Source organism: Polyodon spathula, chromosome 16, assembly GCF_017654505.1.
Source record: "Polyodon spathula isolate WHYD16114869_AA chromosome 16, ASM1765450v1, whole genome shotgun sequence".
NCBI classification, from domain to species: domain Eukaryota; kingdom Metazoa; phylum Chordata; class Actinopteri; order Acipenseriformes; family Polyodontidae; genus Polyodon; species Polyodon spathula.
This window is the reverse complement of record NC_054549.1, coordinates 33839128-33854914: the sequence shown is the minus strand read 5'-3', so window position 1 is coordinate 33854914 and position 15787 is coordinate 33839128. Positions and strand designations below refer to the sequence as shown.

Here is a 15787-nt window from a genome sequence, read left to right as displayed (position 1 = left end):
TTGCTGTGTAGCAAGTCACTTGTGCTCCGTCTTTCGGATGAGACTTTATTGTAAGTGTCTATGCATAGTTCACACACCCTTAGTGCTTTAGGAAATATCTTTTTCATGATTTATGAATTGTGAAGAATGTTCTACACAATGTAGTATTATTAGATTTTATATTATTAATATCATCAGGCAGGGTTGCTCCAGTAGTTGAAGTTTGGCACTGTTAGTTGGGGGGGCGTCCTGCACTTTTATCTCTATTTGGACCTGTCATGTATTGATACTTCAGCATTATGCTTATCTCAGTTTGGACCTGTCATGTATTGATACTTCAGCATTGTGCTTATCTCAGTTTGGACCTGTCATGTATTGATACTTCAGCATTGTGCTTATCTCAGTTTGGACCTGTCATGTATTGATACTTCAGCATTGTGCATTGCAACTCCAGTGAATATGTTTTTCTGTTTTTATTTCACAGGTTGCTGTTCATTCCAGAGCCGATGCAGCGCTCCGTGTGGAATCCCTAGTAAAGACTGGTGACTTCGCACAGCAAGGATGTGACCCTGCACCCTGGTGACTGTACTACGCCCCCTCACACAGGCACAGCACTGGTGCACTCTCCTTCAAAGATTTTATTTAAAAATATATAGATTTGTAACACTAGAGTTGTGTGATAAAACTATTATCCAGTCTCAACCTGCTCCTACACATTGTACAAATAACGAATTCAAGTACTAGTTAGAATTTTACCAAGAAGCAAGCATCTTTGGTAGAACCTTGCACTCTGAACAGCAGCATTGTTGGGTCAAGTCCCACATGAGGCACAAGTGTTAATCCCTAATTTTCAAAAATATTGTTTAATTTACATTAAATAAAATTTACATCCCCATGTTAGTGGATTCAAACCCTGTGTCAGGAGCATGTTTTTCTTTGTCCTTTTTGGTAGACTCAGTTTTACAGAATGGGACAAGGTGTCAGTGGTCTTAAGCATAAAAATAATAATATAAAGAGGTTGCATTGGCAGATTTACACATGGAACCACTGGTGCAGTTTTATCACTCACTAGTGCTGTTCCTCCTTGGGTTAATTGGTTAATTCCCTGTATGTTCAATGAAAAAGCAAATTCTACAGAAGTGAGATGGTGCAGTGGGCTAATTCATTGCTAGGTTGTGCGTTTTTTTCAACCTTTGGGGGAACGGGGTTCAAATCCAGTGTTGTTCTTTATTTCCAAATGATTGTTTAATTGACCTTATATTCAGTGTGAAACAGCTATTTCCTGTGGGAGCTGGTGGTGCAGTGGGCTAAGCCCATGGCCTCCTCTCCCTGAAGACAGCAGTTCAAATCCAGCTCTGGGTAAGTTCCTCAGGTGAGTAATGATTGTTGGTTGTAAGTAATGATGTTGGTTGTGTTTCCACAGGTGGAGGAGGCAGCAGTGGTGGAGCCAGGAGAGGATAAAAAAGGGGGGGGTCTGGCCCCCCCACCTGGGAGGAGAATGCCACGTTGGGGTGTTGCTACCTGAGAAAATAGAAGTGTGCCAAACTGTAGCTTTTAGATAGTCTCAGCTGGTAAATCAAGCTCAATGTGTGGTCTATCATCTTACTGGCAATAATGTGCATACTAATCAACTGTCATTCTAGTAAAAGAGACCACACATTGAGGATCTTTACCAGCTATCTAAAAGCTACAGTTTAGCACACTTCTATTTTCTCAGGTAGCAACACCCCAACCTGGCATTCTCCTCCCAGGTGGGGGGGCCAAACCCCCCCCTTTTCTATCCTCTCCCACTACCACTGCTGCTGCTACCGCTACCTCCTTCTCTCACCATCTGTGGAAACACAACCAACATCATTACTTACAACCAACAATCATTACTCACCTCAGGAACTTACCCAGAGCTGGATTTGAACTGCTGTCTTCAGGGAGAGGAGGCCATGGGCTTAGCCCACTGCACCACCAGCTCCCACAGATAATTTCTCTTTCACACTGAATATAAAGTCAATTAAACAATTATTAGAAAAGAAAAAAACCCTTTAGATTTGAACCCAGTTCCCCAAGATCAAACAGCACAGCATGCTAGTGAATTAGCCCACTGCACCACCAGGCTCCCCATGATCATCTAGTAATCTAAGTTTGTATATGATATTAACTTCCCTTTTCAGAGCACAAACCTGCAGTTGAGAATCGTGTATCTTTTTGCAGAGATGCAGTGTTTCATGCCACTGAAGAGGAGGGATTATCAAACCCAAACCTATTACACAGTAGGTCTATGATGTAAATACCATATATATATATATATATATATATATATATATATATATATATATATATATATATATATATATATATATAATATTATATATGAATAAACTGTGCTGACTTCCATAGGAAAACCATTTTTGTATATTGTGTCCCTGCTCAAGCAGTGGAATCTGACACTACGCAGCAGAAATAATTGTACTTCTAGCAGGTTGACTTAGTTGAAAGTTTCTTCGTGCTGAAACTGTACAAGCTGGATGCTTTTCTTGCTATTCCATTATGAAGTCAACTTTCATATCCCCTACTACTGTACTGCCTCCACTTTGACTTCATTATTACTGATGAAACAGCAGGAGTGACAGTCCTTCCTAAACAGGCAAAGTGAGCACTGCTGTTTAGTTGTCAACATGCCTTAGCACTACCAGCAACCACTGGTGACCAAAGCAGGAAAATAACCTTGATTTATTGACTTTGCGCGAGTGAAGTGAGCTCTGTTAACACTTTCCTTTCTGCAGAAGTGGACCTGGAAAGAGACAAAGTGGATTGAGAAAGGAGAAAAGGAAGATTATCATGGAAAACTACCCCTTTAGAGTAAGAGCAGCTGTTATGATCAAGGACAGGTGAAGGCCCATGAAAAAGGCTTAAGCTAGTTTAAAGTAACAGTTTGAATAAAGAAGTTATATAGTGTGTTTGTACCTGCGATTATTGGTTGGTTATTTAGAATAAACAGAGTAAGCATGCTGGTATGTCTTGTTTATGTTTACCCTTTTAGGGCGTGTTACTGTTATTATTACTGTTACTGTTTTATTAAACATAAATATTTAAAGAAATATACATTTTGTTTGAACACATGCATTATTAAATGACAGACTAATAAAAGTATTAAAGTTGTGCAAGTTGTGTTTCTTAATGCTTTTTAAAATTTCATATATTGCAGAAATTAAGATTCTCTTTCTCAGTGTGCAGCACCTACCTTGTTTCTCCAAATACTGTCTCAGATTCTTTCAATAATTATTGGACTTCTGCTTCTTACAGGTACTAGGTTTTAGAAAGTTGTTCTTAGGAGTTAAAAGCAGTTGTCATTGACTGAAACACAAACTTGTTTGATGTTTTTAATTCAGTTAATGTTCTCCAGTGCACATGAACATGACTGACAGCATCCATGAGGTGTTGCACTGTAGTGTTAGCAGAGAACAATATCCATTACACAAAGAGATGAACCAGAGCTTCCACGACACAGAGCACACGCAGAGCTTACCAGCAGCAAGAGAGCACCTGTTTGTGCATCTACAACTGATTAACGATCGATCACCATATAAATACATCATATTAAAACAAGAAGCACGACAGCGATGACTGTCTATCTCAGTGCAGCGCACAGCACATGACAAGGAGAGTGAGAATGCAAAATACGTGCTTCTTAATGTAACCTGTCTTTAGGTTATGTATTTTTACAGTATTATGCACGTAACACATATTTCTAAAGGGCTAAAAAAATAAAAAAAAAAGGTAAAACTTTTACGGCACCAAATATGTGGTTAACTTACTTGTTAGGATACACATCATCAAATCTGAACAGCTGAGTCAGGGAACTCAGGATGAAGTTTAAATTTGTGACAGCGGTAGGACTTTTATTGAAAAACAAAAATTAAAACAGCTCTCAGAAATCTGCACAACAGCATGCTTTAAATTTTAAATAACTGGTATTTATAAATAACAGTACTCTCCGGCTAAGAGAACAGCCCTCGGGAAGCAAGTGAAGTGTTCTCTTAGACGAACTGTTCTTTAAGGTTGAGTTGACCACCAGACACAATATGGAATGTATGAATGAATAAATAAATAATAAATAAATAAATATGTATTACTTGTCTGTCATTTGAAAACATTGAATAAACCATTTGAATTTCATTATGATGACGATGAGTTATCAGGTTACAACACGGTACTGTATCAGTTGTGGACGAATCGCTAGCTGTGGCAAAAAGGTGTTATTTTAAATGAAATTCCTGTTCCTTTAGGCAGATCATTTCCAATGGGAGAAATCAGTTACACCACAAGGGTGTTCTCTAAGGCGAAGTGTTCTCTTCGGAGGTGTTCCTATACATGGAGACTACTGTACAGAAAATGCTTGATAATTACGAACTATTAACTGACTATTGACTCACAATACTAACACGCAGAGCGAGCTTTATATATATATATATATATATATATATATATATATATATATATATATATATATATATATATATATATATAGTATAAATATATATATATATATGTGTAGCATTTTGTGCTAAGTACAGTACTCGCCCCACTCAATTTACAGAATTGGCCAGACTAAGACAATAAGTGCTGGTAGAAGAGTCTTCTGACTCTTCCCTCTCCTGTAAGTCTTCAGATTGGCAGCACCAATGTGCAGAAACTAGATTATTCCAGTGAAGGGATCTAGTCAAATATATTGTAGTGTGGTCACTCTTTTCCCTTTTCTGAAAACAATTATTTTCTAATAAACTGTCATTTGATTTAACTCATTTAAATTGTTTGGTTTAAATTACAAAAACAAATCCTATTCAAATTAGACATTTTATAAAACCATGGTGCAAAACCAACCATGTTACAGTACTAGTTTATATCAGCATTAAATGCATGGCAATTCATGATTTGAAAGTGGCACTAAATTTCAATTATATATATAAAATATACAGTATATTTAAAAAAAAAAACTGACATAATTATCATAAAGTAGCTGAAAATATAACTTCCAAAAAAGAACAATCTTTGGAAACACTGCTGTTAGGACTGGACTGATGCAAGGATCATGCGTATCTCCTACGGTTTCTGTCATCATACAGTAACATACAACTCTCCCTGTTCTTTAAGATTTAACAGTAAAGAGCTGTAAGAAGCTGCCTTCAGTCTCTAGAAAGAGGAGGCAGGAGAGACATTCACAGTCATTCCCTATCCATATTGACTGGTTTACACTGATCTGAATGCCTGCCTCTTGCACACCTTTACCGGATTTGTCCCATCTCTTCCAGGAAGGGCGTTTTCATGCAGCCAGTGCACAGCTGGTCTATCCAGAGGGGGGCCTCATGCTGCAGGGGGGTGCGCCGGGGGTAGAAGGTGAACTGCAGGTCGTAGTTGAGCAGGCAGCTGATGGAGGCCATGTAGAGGTCTGAGAAGCGGCATAGCCTCCGGGAGAAATAGGTGGGGTTGTGGTAGGTCCTGAAAATACTTCCAAACTGAGGATTGAACAGGTTCTTTGTCACAGACCTGTTGGATCGAAGAGGGTCATTGTAACTAGTGAACGCGTTAAGACTTTCTATTTAAAAATAGAGGAGAAGCCATTCTTTTTTTTTTTTTTTTTTTTTTAGTAATTATAATTAACAGCCTGCGTAACACACATACAACAGGAGTGATGGTAGCAGTCTTGAGATCTATAGGCCTGTGGCTTACCTCAGCTCATGTCTCTCCTTCATCCATTCCTTCAAAATTGTTTGCGATTCAGCATCCTGATGCACCTGAAGGAATAAACCACGCTTAAAAAATAACAAAGACAGCACAGAGCTTTCTCTCAAGCAGGGCAATCAAGATTTTTTTGTAGCCTGCAGTTTGCATTAAATCCCATCACCTGTCTCTAAATCAAAACTGACAGGCGATTGAAGTAGACACTGTACAGGTGTGTAAAGACACAGTAATGCGAGCTAGCCTGACTCTCTTCAATACCCATAGCTTGTTGTGATGTGTGTTCTGGGGTCTCTTCCTCGTGTACCTGCATCCTCTCAAGCAGGCCGGTGAGGGCTTGCAGCCAGGTCAGGGTGTGCAGGTACTGCTCAGTGTTTACAATCCGGACCTCTGTGTGCAGCTCAGGGACGATCGCTCCAGTTCTCCAGCCATGTCGAAGCATCAGATCCTGCACCAAACAAAGAGTCAAGCTCTCGTTTCAGTCTGACTTTGACATCTAAGAAGCGGTAGTGCTTGAAAGTGAATGTAAAAACTGTGAATGTAGCGGAGTCGACTATTTATCTTTTTCCTTTCCACTGTTTATTTGTATTACTAATGTAACAAAAGTCACATTAAATACAATATAATCCAATACAGGGAAGGTACCAAAAAGCTGTTAAATTCGGGTTAGCTGCCAAAATATCCCAGTACAGCTATTTCTGTCTGAAGAAAATTGTACTGCTTGACAGATGAAATAGAGTATTTGTGGAAAACTAATATTTTCCTGAAGGAACTGAAAGGGGATCAAACTCGGAGAAAGAACAGTACCAATCCATATGGAAAACTATGGCGTTGCTATTGGTGACTGACATTAGTTTAAAGGAATTCCATGTTCTCAAGTAGTAATGGATTAATTTATTACAGGAAGACAGGCATGCAGCAGTCAATATGTTGCTTTAGTTATCTGGCTTCCTCAAAAAGGCAAACGTTTGGCAGCAAACCAATTGTAATATATCAATAGAACTGATGTTTACCAGATATATACTGTCCTGTACAATATGGGGGAGCTCTGTCCATGCAAGAGTCAGCTTTGTTAAAGGAAAATAAACAACAATTCATTAGGGGCAAGTTCATTTATTCAACTTTTGAACTTTCTCTCTGGCTTAAAACTACTAGATGTGTAACATCTGGCACAACCTTAGCATACGGTCACTTTCACACGGGAACAACATAACATGTAAAACATGTTACTCACAGGAATACATCATTATACAATACTGCTGAAGAAAAACAGCAAACATTAGGATATTCAACAACGAAGCTATTGGAGTCCGAGTTACAGGTGTCATGCTGTCATTCACTTTCTGTACTGACATACTGGAGTTTTGTTATTAGACATATTTTCTACATTTAGTATTTTTTTATTTTCACTTTAATGATGTGTTACACCTGGCTTTCTGGAAGGAAGAAAGACATGACCAAACAAGGAGGAGCAGAATGCTCTGCAGCAGGTCGTATCCTCCTCCTGTACACCACTGCTAAAATGTGAAAGCACAATACTAAATATCAAACTTAAATTCCATAAATGTAATATTGTATATTTCATTCTCCTTTACTGCTGTTATGCTTGAAGGTCACAACATGCCTGGGAGGCAAGCCTGTTTGAGAAAGATAGGCAGGGAAAACAAAGCGCTCCTTCCCGTAATTCAGTAGTGCAAGGGAGGCATGGACTAAAAGGCACTGAACAGCAACCTGCAAAGTACCTTGCAAAGGCACTGTCCTGTTTAGTTTCAACAATAAAATATGTATGAGTTAATAAATAAGTACAGTGCGCATTGATCCCATTGAACACTTGCTTTACAAGTCTTTTACGGCATAATAATTTTGATTTGTGAGGTATGTTAAACAGTTGCTGAAAACATGCACAATTTATTACACCAGTCTAATCCCAGTATACTCCATAAACAGAAACTCAAGTCCTGTCAGATATCCGTTTTGCACGGTACTGTACTTACTGCCAGATCGCTGTAAAGATGGTCTCCAAAATAAAGCACCTTTGATCCTCTCCAGCCTGTCATCTGGAGGAAATCAAACAGGTTACCCTGCACAGAAAACGAAAGAGTGACTGTGAGAGCAGCCAGATCAGAAACACTCATTCTTCTGCAGCAGGTACAGGACAGAGAGACAGTTCTGTTGATTTTGTATTTTCAAAAGCAACGATCATTGCAGACAGTTGCACATTTTACATCACTATTTATTTTATTCCAATAATTCTTGGCCTAAAATATAGTGATGTGTCTGTGCACAGAAAGGTCTTCCAATGACAAAGACAACATCAATTTTCTCGATGTCACATACAAAAATCAAACAATCCCGATAAATTGCTGTGGAGTTCAAACCGCCATAAGTATTTTAATAATTAAGGCGCTGACCAACACATTTTACAACAGGTTCATACCCCACTAAACCATGCAGACACTTTACCAGCCCCAGCTCTAAAACCATGCCCCCAGAGGATAGCACTGAATATTTGCAGTTGTAGCTATTTCCAGACATGTGTGAGTTAAATGCAACTTGGCCTGCATTTCCACATGATGAGTCATCAGGTCACCTTTGCCAAGTCACACAGACATTTCCAGAAACATTTTGACCAATAAGGAGCGATTCTTTGAGCTTGTCACTTACTGATTGTGTGATTATGCCCATGCTAAGGCTAAAAACCTACATTTGTATTGATACGTCCATAGAAGCTAGCACAATGGAACCACTTGTTGCAATATTAATTAGTGCGTTACTCAATTTCAGACGATAACCGGGAATGATTTACTGGGAAAATATGAAGACAGAGCTTTCCTTGTATGTGAACTGGGCTGTGGTGCATAAGGTCCCTTATGTTAAATACATACTAAACTACCAGCCAGGTTACAGCCTCTTCATGGACAGACAGACTGATTTGCCTGCTGATTATTATTATTTTATTATTAATTAGTCATTTAGCAGACGCTTTTATCCAAAGCAACTTACAGAGACTAGGGGGTGTATGCATCAACAACTGCTGCTGCTGCTGAGGACCTCAGTTTGATGTCTTGTTTGAAGGATGGAGCACAAAGTTAAGTGACTTGCTCAGGGTCACACACAGTGAGTCAGTGGCTGAGCCGGGATTTTAACCAGGAACCTTCTGGTATCAAACCCTTTTCTTTACCACAGTACCACCAAGCTTACATAGCAAGATTTCACAGCTAAACAAAATCCAAATGCAGTTTAAATGAGCTGACCTCAAAACAAAATGAAACAAGTTGTATAAAAGCATTTGCAAAATTAGACTGCATGACTGTGTCTGCTGGCAATCAAAGCAAAATGTGCTTGTTACCTGTGGTGTTCTAAAATCTTTTTAAAATCCATTGTGAACTGCTCCGTTCCAACTGGGGACTATGCAGTCATTTAAATACCAGTTCATCAGATTCCCACGCATAAATGTCAACAACATGGTTACAGTTTCTAAATATTTTATCGTTGCACAAGCACCACTGTAGTTCAGCACAAGCTGGTCTACGGTCAACCGATTCTGAGTTTGTGCGTCCAAGTTTTATATAACTAGAGTTAAACCTTGTTATACCAGCCACTGAAATCAATTACATTCTGACAAAATCCAGTCAAGTACACCTAGCCTACTGTTCTTTCTTGCACACCAGTATCAAAAACACAAACCAGCTCACCACCTTGCTTCTGACACTGGCATCATGCAGTCATGGGAGTTTATTTTACTGTTGTCTTTATTCCCTGCTAAAACCCTTTCAAACTCCCCATAGTCGGTTTGTAAATGAACGACAGTATGTGAAGTGCATTGAGTGGTGCCGCTGTGCATGCAGCTCATGTGTACAAAAATCTCTTCGCTCACCTGTCTATAGATCTGCCCTTTTTCCAACATGCTGATTTTGTCCCAGTGAAGGGATCCATTTTCATTGAGTCTCCTGAATGGTCTGTGAAAAAGGAGAAGCCAAAATGTAAAAATAAAAACTACCGTCTAGGAGGTGGTATGCTGCTTCCTGTAGCACCGCATGTAAAGGGCTGGACTTCATATGCATGTAACATCATAGCAGAGGAAAGGCAAAAACCTAAGTATTCCTAACCCCCAAAACTTTCAACAAATAGTTTAGAGAAAAAGTCACCTACTTGCGTCTGTCTGTGAAGAAGCTGGGCTTCTCAGCCTGGATGATAATCACATCAAAAAGATCCCGCCAGTTCTTCCCAACCATATACTTCATCCCTTTATCACTGTCACAGCACAAAGAAACACGCTGTCACATGTACACCTGCTACAACGGGGCTGTATTCCTATAAATGTAGCCTCTACCATGCATTTCGGTGAACAGATATCACTTCATGTTAACTCATTAGTGTTAACAGATCTTTCAGTGTATACACTGGCCTCTTCAACCTTCTTATCTTTGGTTTCAAATGCAATGTAAAAGCGAGCTGGTCACTCACACAAATCTGAAAGGACTGTTGGTTATGAGAAAGAGCTTCTTCCCGTTATTCACTAGCCTGTTTAGGACAGCGTACGTCTCATCCCCATGAAGAATGTATTTCTCTGAAACACACACAAACACACAATGAAATGACCCCACTGTACTGTAATTATAGACAGCTTGGTAGCTTCCACTCAGTTTCAGAACATGTCTTTTTACAGGACTGGGGGTTCTGTGGCACAATGGGTTCTATTAAGTTATCCTATCCTGAAGATTGGTAATTGAGCTTTTGTATATTATACAAATGTTTTTGGGTTTTTTTTTTTTAAAACAAACTTTCCAATTCCCGCACACTCCCCAGAGACTACAGTGGCCTGGAATTTCACTCTTTGTGTGTAGAAGCAAGTTTGTTTCCTTTTAAATGCAGTGCTGGGTTCCCATAACTGCCACTTGTAACCTAGCCCAAATACAGATAAGCTAGGAGTCATTCTTACACTACTGCAACTAATGCTAACTTTGCAAGCATGAGGAGTCATGTGACTCGTGGCATACAGAAGTCAGAATAGCTGATCAGAGCCATATACAAGTTTCCAGTGTTAAGAGTTTCAACATTTAACTAATGTGGTGACAGGAAACAAGATGACCTGAATGCTTACCCGTTTATTAACTGGGAATCTTAGACACATGCTTTATCAAGTTCTGTATATAGGTCAGAAATAATTTAGAAAAAAATACATAACTTCAAAAAGGAGCTTTTCCATAATGGTACATATAAGGAATAATCTAGTATATTGGGCATCCTACTGAAAGCTGAGCCTTGATAGGTTGAATGCTCCTGGGTATCTTGGCTCTCAGTCAGGAACTTGGGTTGGTTCCTATCTCACAAGAGGAACGAGAGGTCACATACCCATATCCTTCTCTATCCATTTGTACATCAGTCCTTTGATATGAACATCCTGGATTGCATCCTGCAACAACACAAAGACGCCGGTGTAACTGACTGCCATGTTTAACTGTTCTTACATTTATATCAGCCACAACTTCAAGCACTCAGTCATAAAACCTAGAATCAAGGCATCAGCTAAACATCTGTAAAATCTATTTTACTAACACCTCCAAAATGACATTTTAAACATAAAGTAGGCAACAGAACTGTATGATTGGAAATTCTTTCTAAACCAGACTAGAACTTTTACTTATTGTTTAATGGAGTTGTTTCAGTAGAATTTGAAACCTATTGCTGTTGTTGGCTGCATACAATTCAATCTGGTCGTGATTTGCTCTTTCTTGCCAAGAATATTCCAGTGAAAAAAAAAGCACCTGTATTAACTTGACAGCTCTTCACTGGAGGGCTGAATGAAAAAAATTGATTTGAACCCAGGTGTGTTCTGGGCTCTTCTGTGTTGAATGAATAGCATTTGTATTAGTTTCTATTTTAATTAGGCTCTCAGTCTCTCTGAATTACTCTCCACAGCTCAGTCCAGCTGACTTTATTAACTCTGACAGCTGACAGCCAGGACAAATCACAAGCCTTTCTGCAAGTCCAGCACAGACACAATGTGTCCTAATCATTGAAGACCTGACTTTGCATGCTACTGTGTACAGCTTTGGCCAAAGGTTCTGGAATTAACTAATTTTGCTTCATAAAGTCATGATGTTAAATAAAATATCTAAATTACGATCTCATATAAAGAGCCAGCTGCCCAACGTTTTGATATGTTGCACAAATCTTTCTCAAATCTTTCTAAAATTCTCAGTGATGCAAAACTTTTGGCCATACCTGTATATTGTTAAATGAAAAATAAAATAAATAAATAAATAAATCGCTTGTTCTCTTTCAATAAAACGGATTTAATTACCTCGACACAATACAAATACAACTGAAACTAGACTGTAAAAATATTCACACGTAAATTCAAAGACTCTGTGGTTGTTGAGATTCGGATATAGCCTTTTTATTGTTCATTTGAACTGATCAAGCATGAGAACACTCTGTGTACCTCAAGACATTTCATTCCGTTCGCGCTTATCAAGCTGCTTTTTAGAACATGTTATCTACATAACGCGTGCCTTTGTTTGAATGCTGCCTCTGTCTTAGCTTAGTTCTATTCAGGCTGCTTTTCGACACTATTAATAAACAAAGTGAGCTCATTGCAGTTTAACCAAGACGGCCTGTTGTGAAAGAAAATCTCTGTCAATAAGAGACCGTGTCTGCAGAGGATCAACTTTCTCCCAGCAACGGGAGGAAAAGCAAGCTTTATTTTGTCATTACCAATTCATTAATTTAATGTTCTGACAGCATCACAAAAGAAAACAGCTTTCAGTGTCTAGCCTGCTATGCTACTGTACAGCTGCTGGCTGTCATTTAAAGAAAGGGGAGTGAGATTAAATACGATTTTTCTTAAAGGGAATGCCTAACTCGCCCTTTCTCCAAAGCTCTTGCTGTCAAGGTGGTGGCTTATTGGTGCGTTTTAACAAAATAGTCTGTTCACTTTGAATTAGCATCCAAGTCATTTAAGCAAAACTGTATTGCTACTTAGAAGATCTAAAAGATGTGTACATGCAAAATTAAGTGGAGTGGTTTATATTGGGTAATACGGTGTAGTCATTCACAGAACTCTTATCACCAATATACTGCAGCAAGCAACACTCACAGTAACGTCTTTGTAGAGATGCCCCTGGTCAAACTCAATGTTGCGGGCGATGAAATAATCGTTCACAGAGGACAGTAGAGTCATTTCGGGGAGAGAGAAAATATCCATGAACTGCTTAATGGTGGGACCCTAAAATACCAAAACACAACACACATCTGAGACGTCCACGCCAGCCTGGGATTAGTACTGGCGTCAGAGGAGATGGTCTTCCCTGGTCCTTCAGGTGGCATACAGATTACAAAAATACATACATTTCTGTTCATAAGAATGGTAGTTTTGGCACAATGAATCAAATATACACAAACTGAACAAGAAATAAAAGCTGTACAGTACCTTGCCATAAAAGTCACTCATTTGGTATAGAGGGATGTGCTGGGTGCCCCCATACATTTCAATGACCTCCTCGTCCGCCACTGGTGTGAACCCTCTGCATTAAAAAAAAAGAGAAAAGACAAGACATGGCTTGAATAACCTGGCTCTGTGGTTTACAGGGAAGTCACACACATTAATATATACAATCACAATTCCTTTCAAACAAGACCTCCAGGATCACTGTGTCCCCCTGGCATGGGCAGATCAAATCATCCCCAGGTTTAGAGTTATTGCTTTTGGCCAGTAGATGAATAGAGGCTTTGAAGAACTATTGAAAAGGGTCAAGCTGAAGCACTACCACAGGTAAGTCTGTAGGTGGGACAAGTGCAAACCAGAAAGGCAGTTATAAGTAATTTTTTTTTTTTTTTTTTTTAACCTATATGCTGTTCCAGACTGCACATAGTGGAAGGCGTCAATCTTCATCAGAAGGCCCTGTTGAGAAGGCTATTGTCATTAATATATATATATATATATATATATATATATATATATATATATATATATATATATATTGTATGTCTGTCAAAATATACACAAATAAAAAAACCAGGATCAAGCCAGACCTGTGACGGTGTATTCTTAACAAAGCTAACGGACCCTTCTCAATATGAATATTAACCTCGTTCCACTTTCTTAATTGCTCAGACAACACCACCAAAGAAAAACCTGAATATATATTTGGTACAATTACCTTCTGCACATCATAGTGAAGACCCCTAATAGCGAAACTGGGAATATATTCATAGCTCCTAATGCCTTCTGGATACTGCAAAGGAAAAACATTACAAAACATCAAAACAAGACATATTTGACATGACCTGACACAAAGTATAACAAGCTGATAGAACGTATTGGGCTAGTTCTAGGATCTCTGCCCTACCTTGTACTGTTCAATGAGGATTTCTCTGGCTGTGTTGAAGATCATTGTATGTAAGGAACTAGAATACTGGGCCAGTGTGTAATCGTAGTCAAAGCCATAGATCTCAATGTCTTGCAGACTGATCTCATTGTTTGCATATATTGAAGCTGGATTGAGGAGGTTACAGACACCAGGAGGAAGAAGATCTGAAACACAACACACACCCATTCTGAGGTTACACTTGACACTTCAAATAAACACAAGCATACATTTTAAAATCCACAAAACAGACCGTGCTACTTGTAGTGCCAGCCAGCTCTCCATATTGAAAATGACAGCGGTTTAGAAAATCAAATCTAGTGTTTAAACCTAAACCATACTCATGCCTGTTTTTTTTTCAACAGCTGTTCACACACATTGATTTTTGTTAGATTTACAGCAATAGGTGTTGATTAACTCAGCTACAGTAACTACAGGGAGTCTAGCACCTTCTTATCAAACCTTGCTTACAAAAAGAGGGTCGCTTTGGGTTGTAGATGGATTGGAATGTTTTCTATATTTATTCCATTATAATAAAACAATATTTATGCACCTGGACAGTACTGAAGTGACTCCTGCTGTCACTTTGCAATTTGCCAGACAAACGTGACAAATCCATACACCTATATATAAAACTAACTGTTACGTGTTTGGTTAGAAAATGTGTCATACAATTAAATCTAGAAGCCAGGTTTTGCTCGACGTTGCCTTTTCTTTAATCATTTCCATAAATACAAATTGCCATTAGCCTGCTGTGTTTATATAGAAATTAAAAACTTCCTAAAGTGTTCATTACAAAACGAATTAATATGCTAACTGCTTTATACTTTTTTTGGCTATGGTACGGTAATTATTGTAATTAAATTACAAATGTCATTGTAATAATAATAATAATAATAATAATAATAATAATAATAATAATAATAATAATAATATCATTCGTTAAAGATGGCAATAAAAAAACACTAATAATACAAATATATAAAACTGTTACTCAAAGCATTTATTTTGTGCTATAAAAATTATATCTTCTGAGCAATTCCTCTTACCGTACACAAGCCTTTTTGTCTCATTGTACCTTGCCCAGAGGTACGTTTTGTTGTCTGATTTCTCAAAGGCTGAGCCCTTGCCAGAGACGCTCAGGTCCGAAGCTCTCGCCTGCTGATGCTGGTGGCAAGTACTACCACCAGTGTCCTTCCCTTCAGCACTTGTGCAGCAGACATTCGTGCAGCATTGGCAGGCAGACACAAGCTGCACACGCGAATATGCCACCGCTTTCTGCTGCAAACCAAGACACTTAAAAACTACAGCTGCCATTCGCTCTATCAGTACGAACACAATTGTCAGCTCAGCAGCGCAATACACAGCATGGCACTCCCTTGACACCTCCCACCCCTCTCAAAGTATTTGGCTTGATAAGATACCCAGCCGCGGTTCGTTTACAGCTCATCAACCAATCAAAATGCGACTCTTATCTTTCATCACCCAAACTGGATTTTAATTTTGCTGATAAAGTGCCACCTCCAACTCAGTCTGGAAGTTGTGGTCGCGTAATGTCTTTACATTATTAACTATTACGGGCAATGCATTACAAAAAACTACAGTCCCCAAAAGCCATCTCGACTGGGATATTTAAAAGGTGCACCAAGTGTCGTTATTATTTAACATATTTTAAAATAATCTATAGTTTGTTATCCTGGCAATGT

General features: G+C 38.7%; 1 protein-coding gene and 1 long non-coding RNA gene across 2 annotated transcripts; one reads left to right on the top strand and one right to left on the bottom strand.

Moving 5' to 3' along the window:
* The first annotated feature begins 467 nt into the window (after nt 1-467).
* Nucleotides 468-3083, top strand: LOC121329408. The gene is made up of 3 exons (XR_005951772.1): nt 468-596; nt 2145-2243; nt 2757-3083. It is a non-coding gene; the product is annotated as an uncharacterized LOC121329408 (long non-coding RNA).
* A 1472-nt stretch (nt 3084-4555) lies between these two features.
* Nucleotides 4556-15398, bottom strand: LOC121328325 (5'-nucleotidase domain-containing protein 2-like). Its single transcript, XM_041272945.1, has 14 exons — nt 15160-15398; nt 14064-14289; nt 13875-13949; nt 13560-13615; nt 13145-13238; nt 12812-12940; nt 11065-11125; nt 10177-10279; nt 9862-9963; nt 9587-9668; nt 7704-7790; nt 6017-6157; nt 5701-5765; nt 4556-5517 (listed from the first exon to the last, which is right to left on the bottom strand). Exons 1-14 carry the CDS (start codon nt 15396-15398, stop codon nt 5256-5258), a joined length of 1722 nt encoding a protein of 573 aa, XP_041128879.1. The 3' UTR covers nt 4556-5255.
* Nucleotides 15399-15787: the final 389 nt, after the last annotated feature.

Bases quoted from the DNA above. Each gene is read 5' to 3' on its own strand.
- LOC121328325 (XM_041272945.1), bottom strand. From the start codon at position 15,398: ATGGCAGCTGTAGTTTTTAAGTGTCTTGGTTTGCAGCAGAAAGCGGTG. The intron at 14,290-15,159 runs GTACAATGAGAC...GTTTATTTGAAG, and splicing joins AAAACGTACCTCTGGGCAAG to TGTCAAGTGTAACCTCAGAA. The intron at 10,280-11,064 runs GTATGTGACCTC...TGTGTGTTTCAG, and splicing joins ATGGATAGAGAAGGATATGG to AGAAATACATTCTTCATGGG.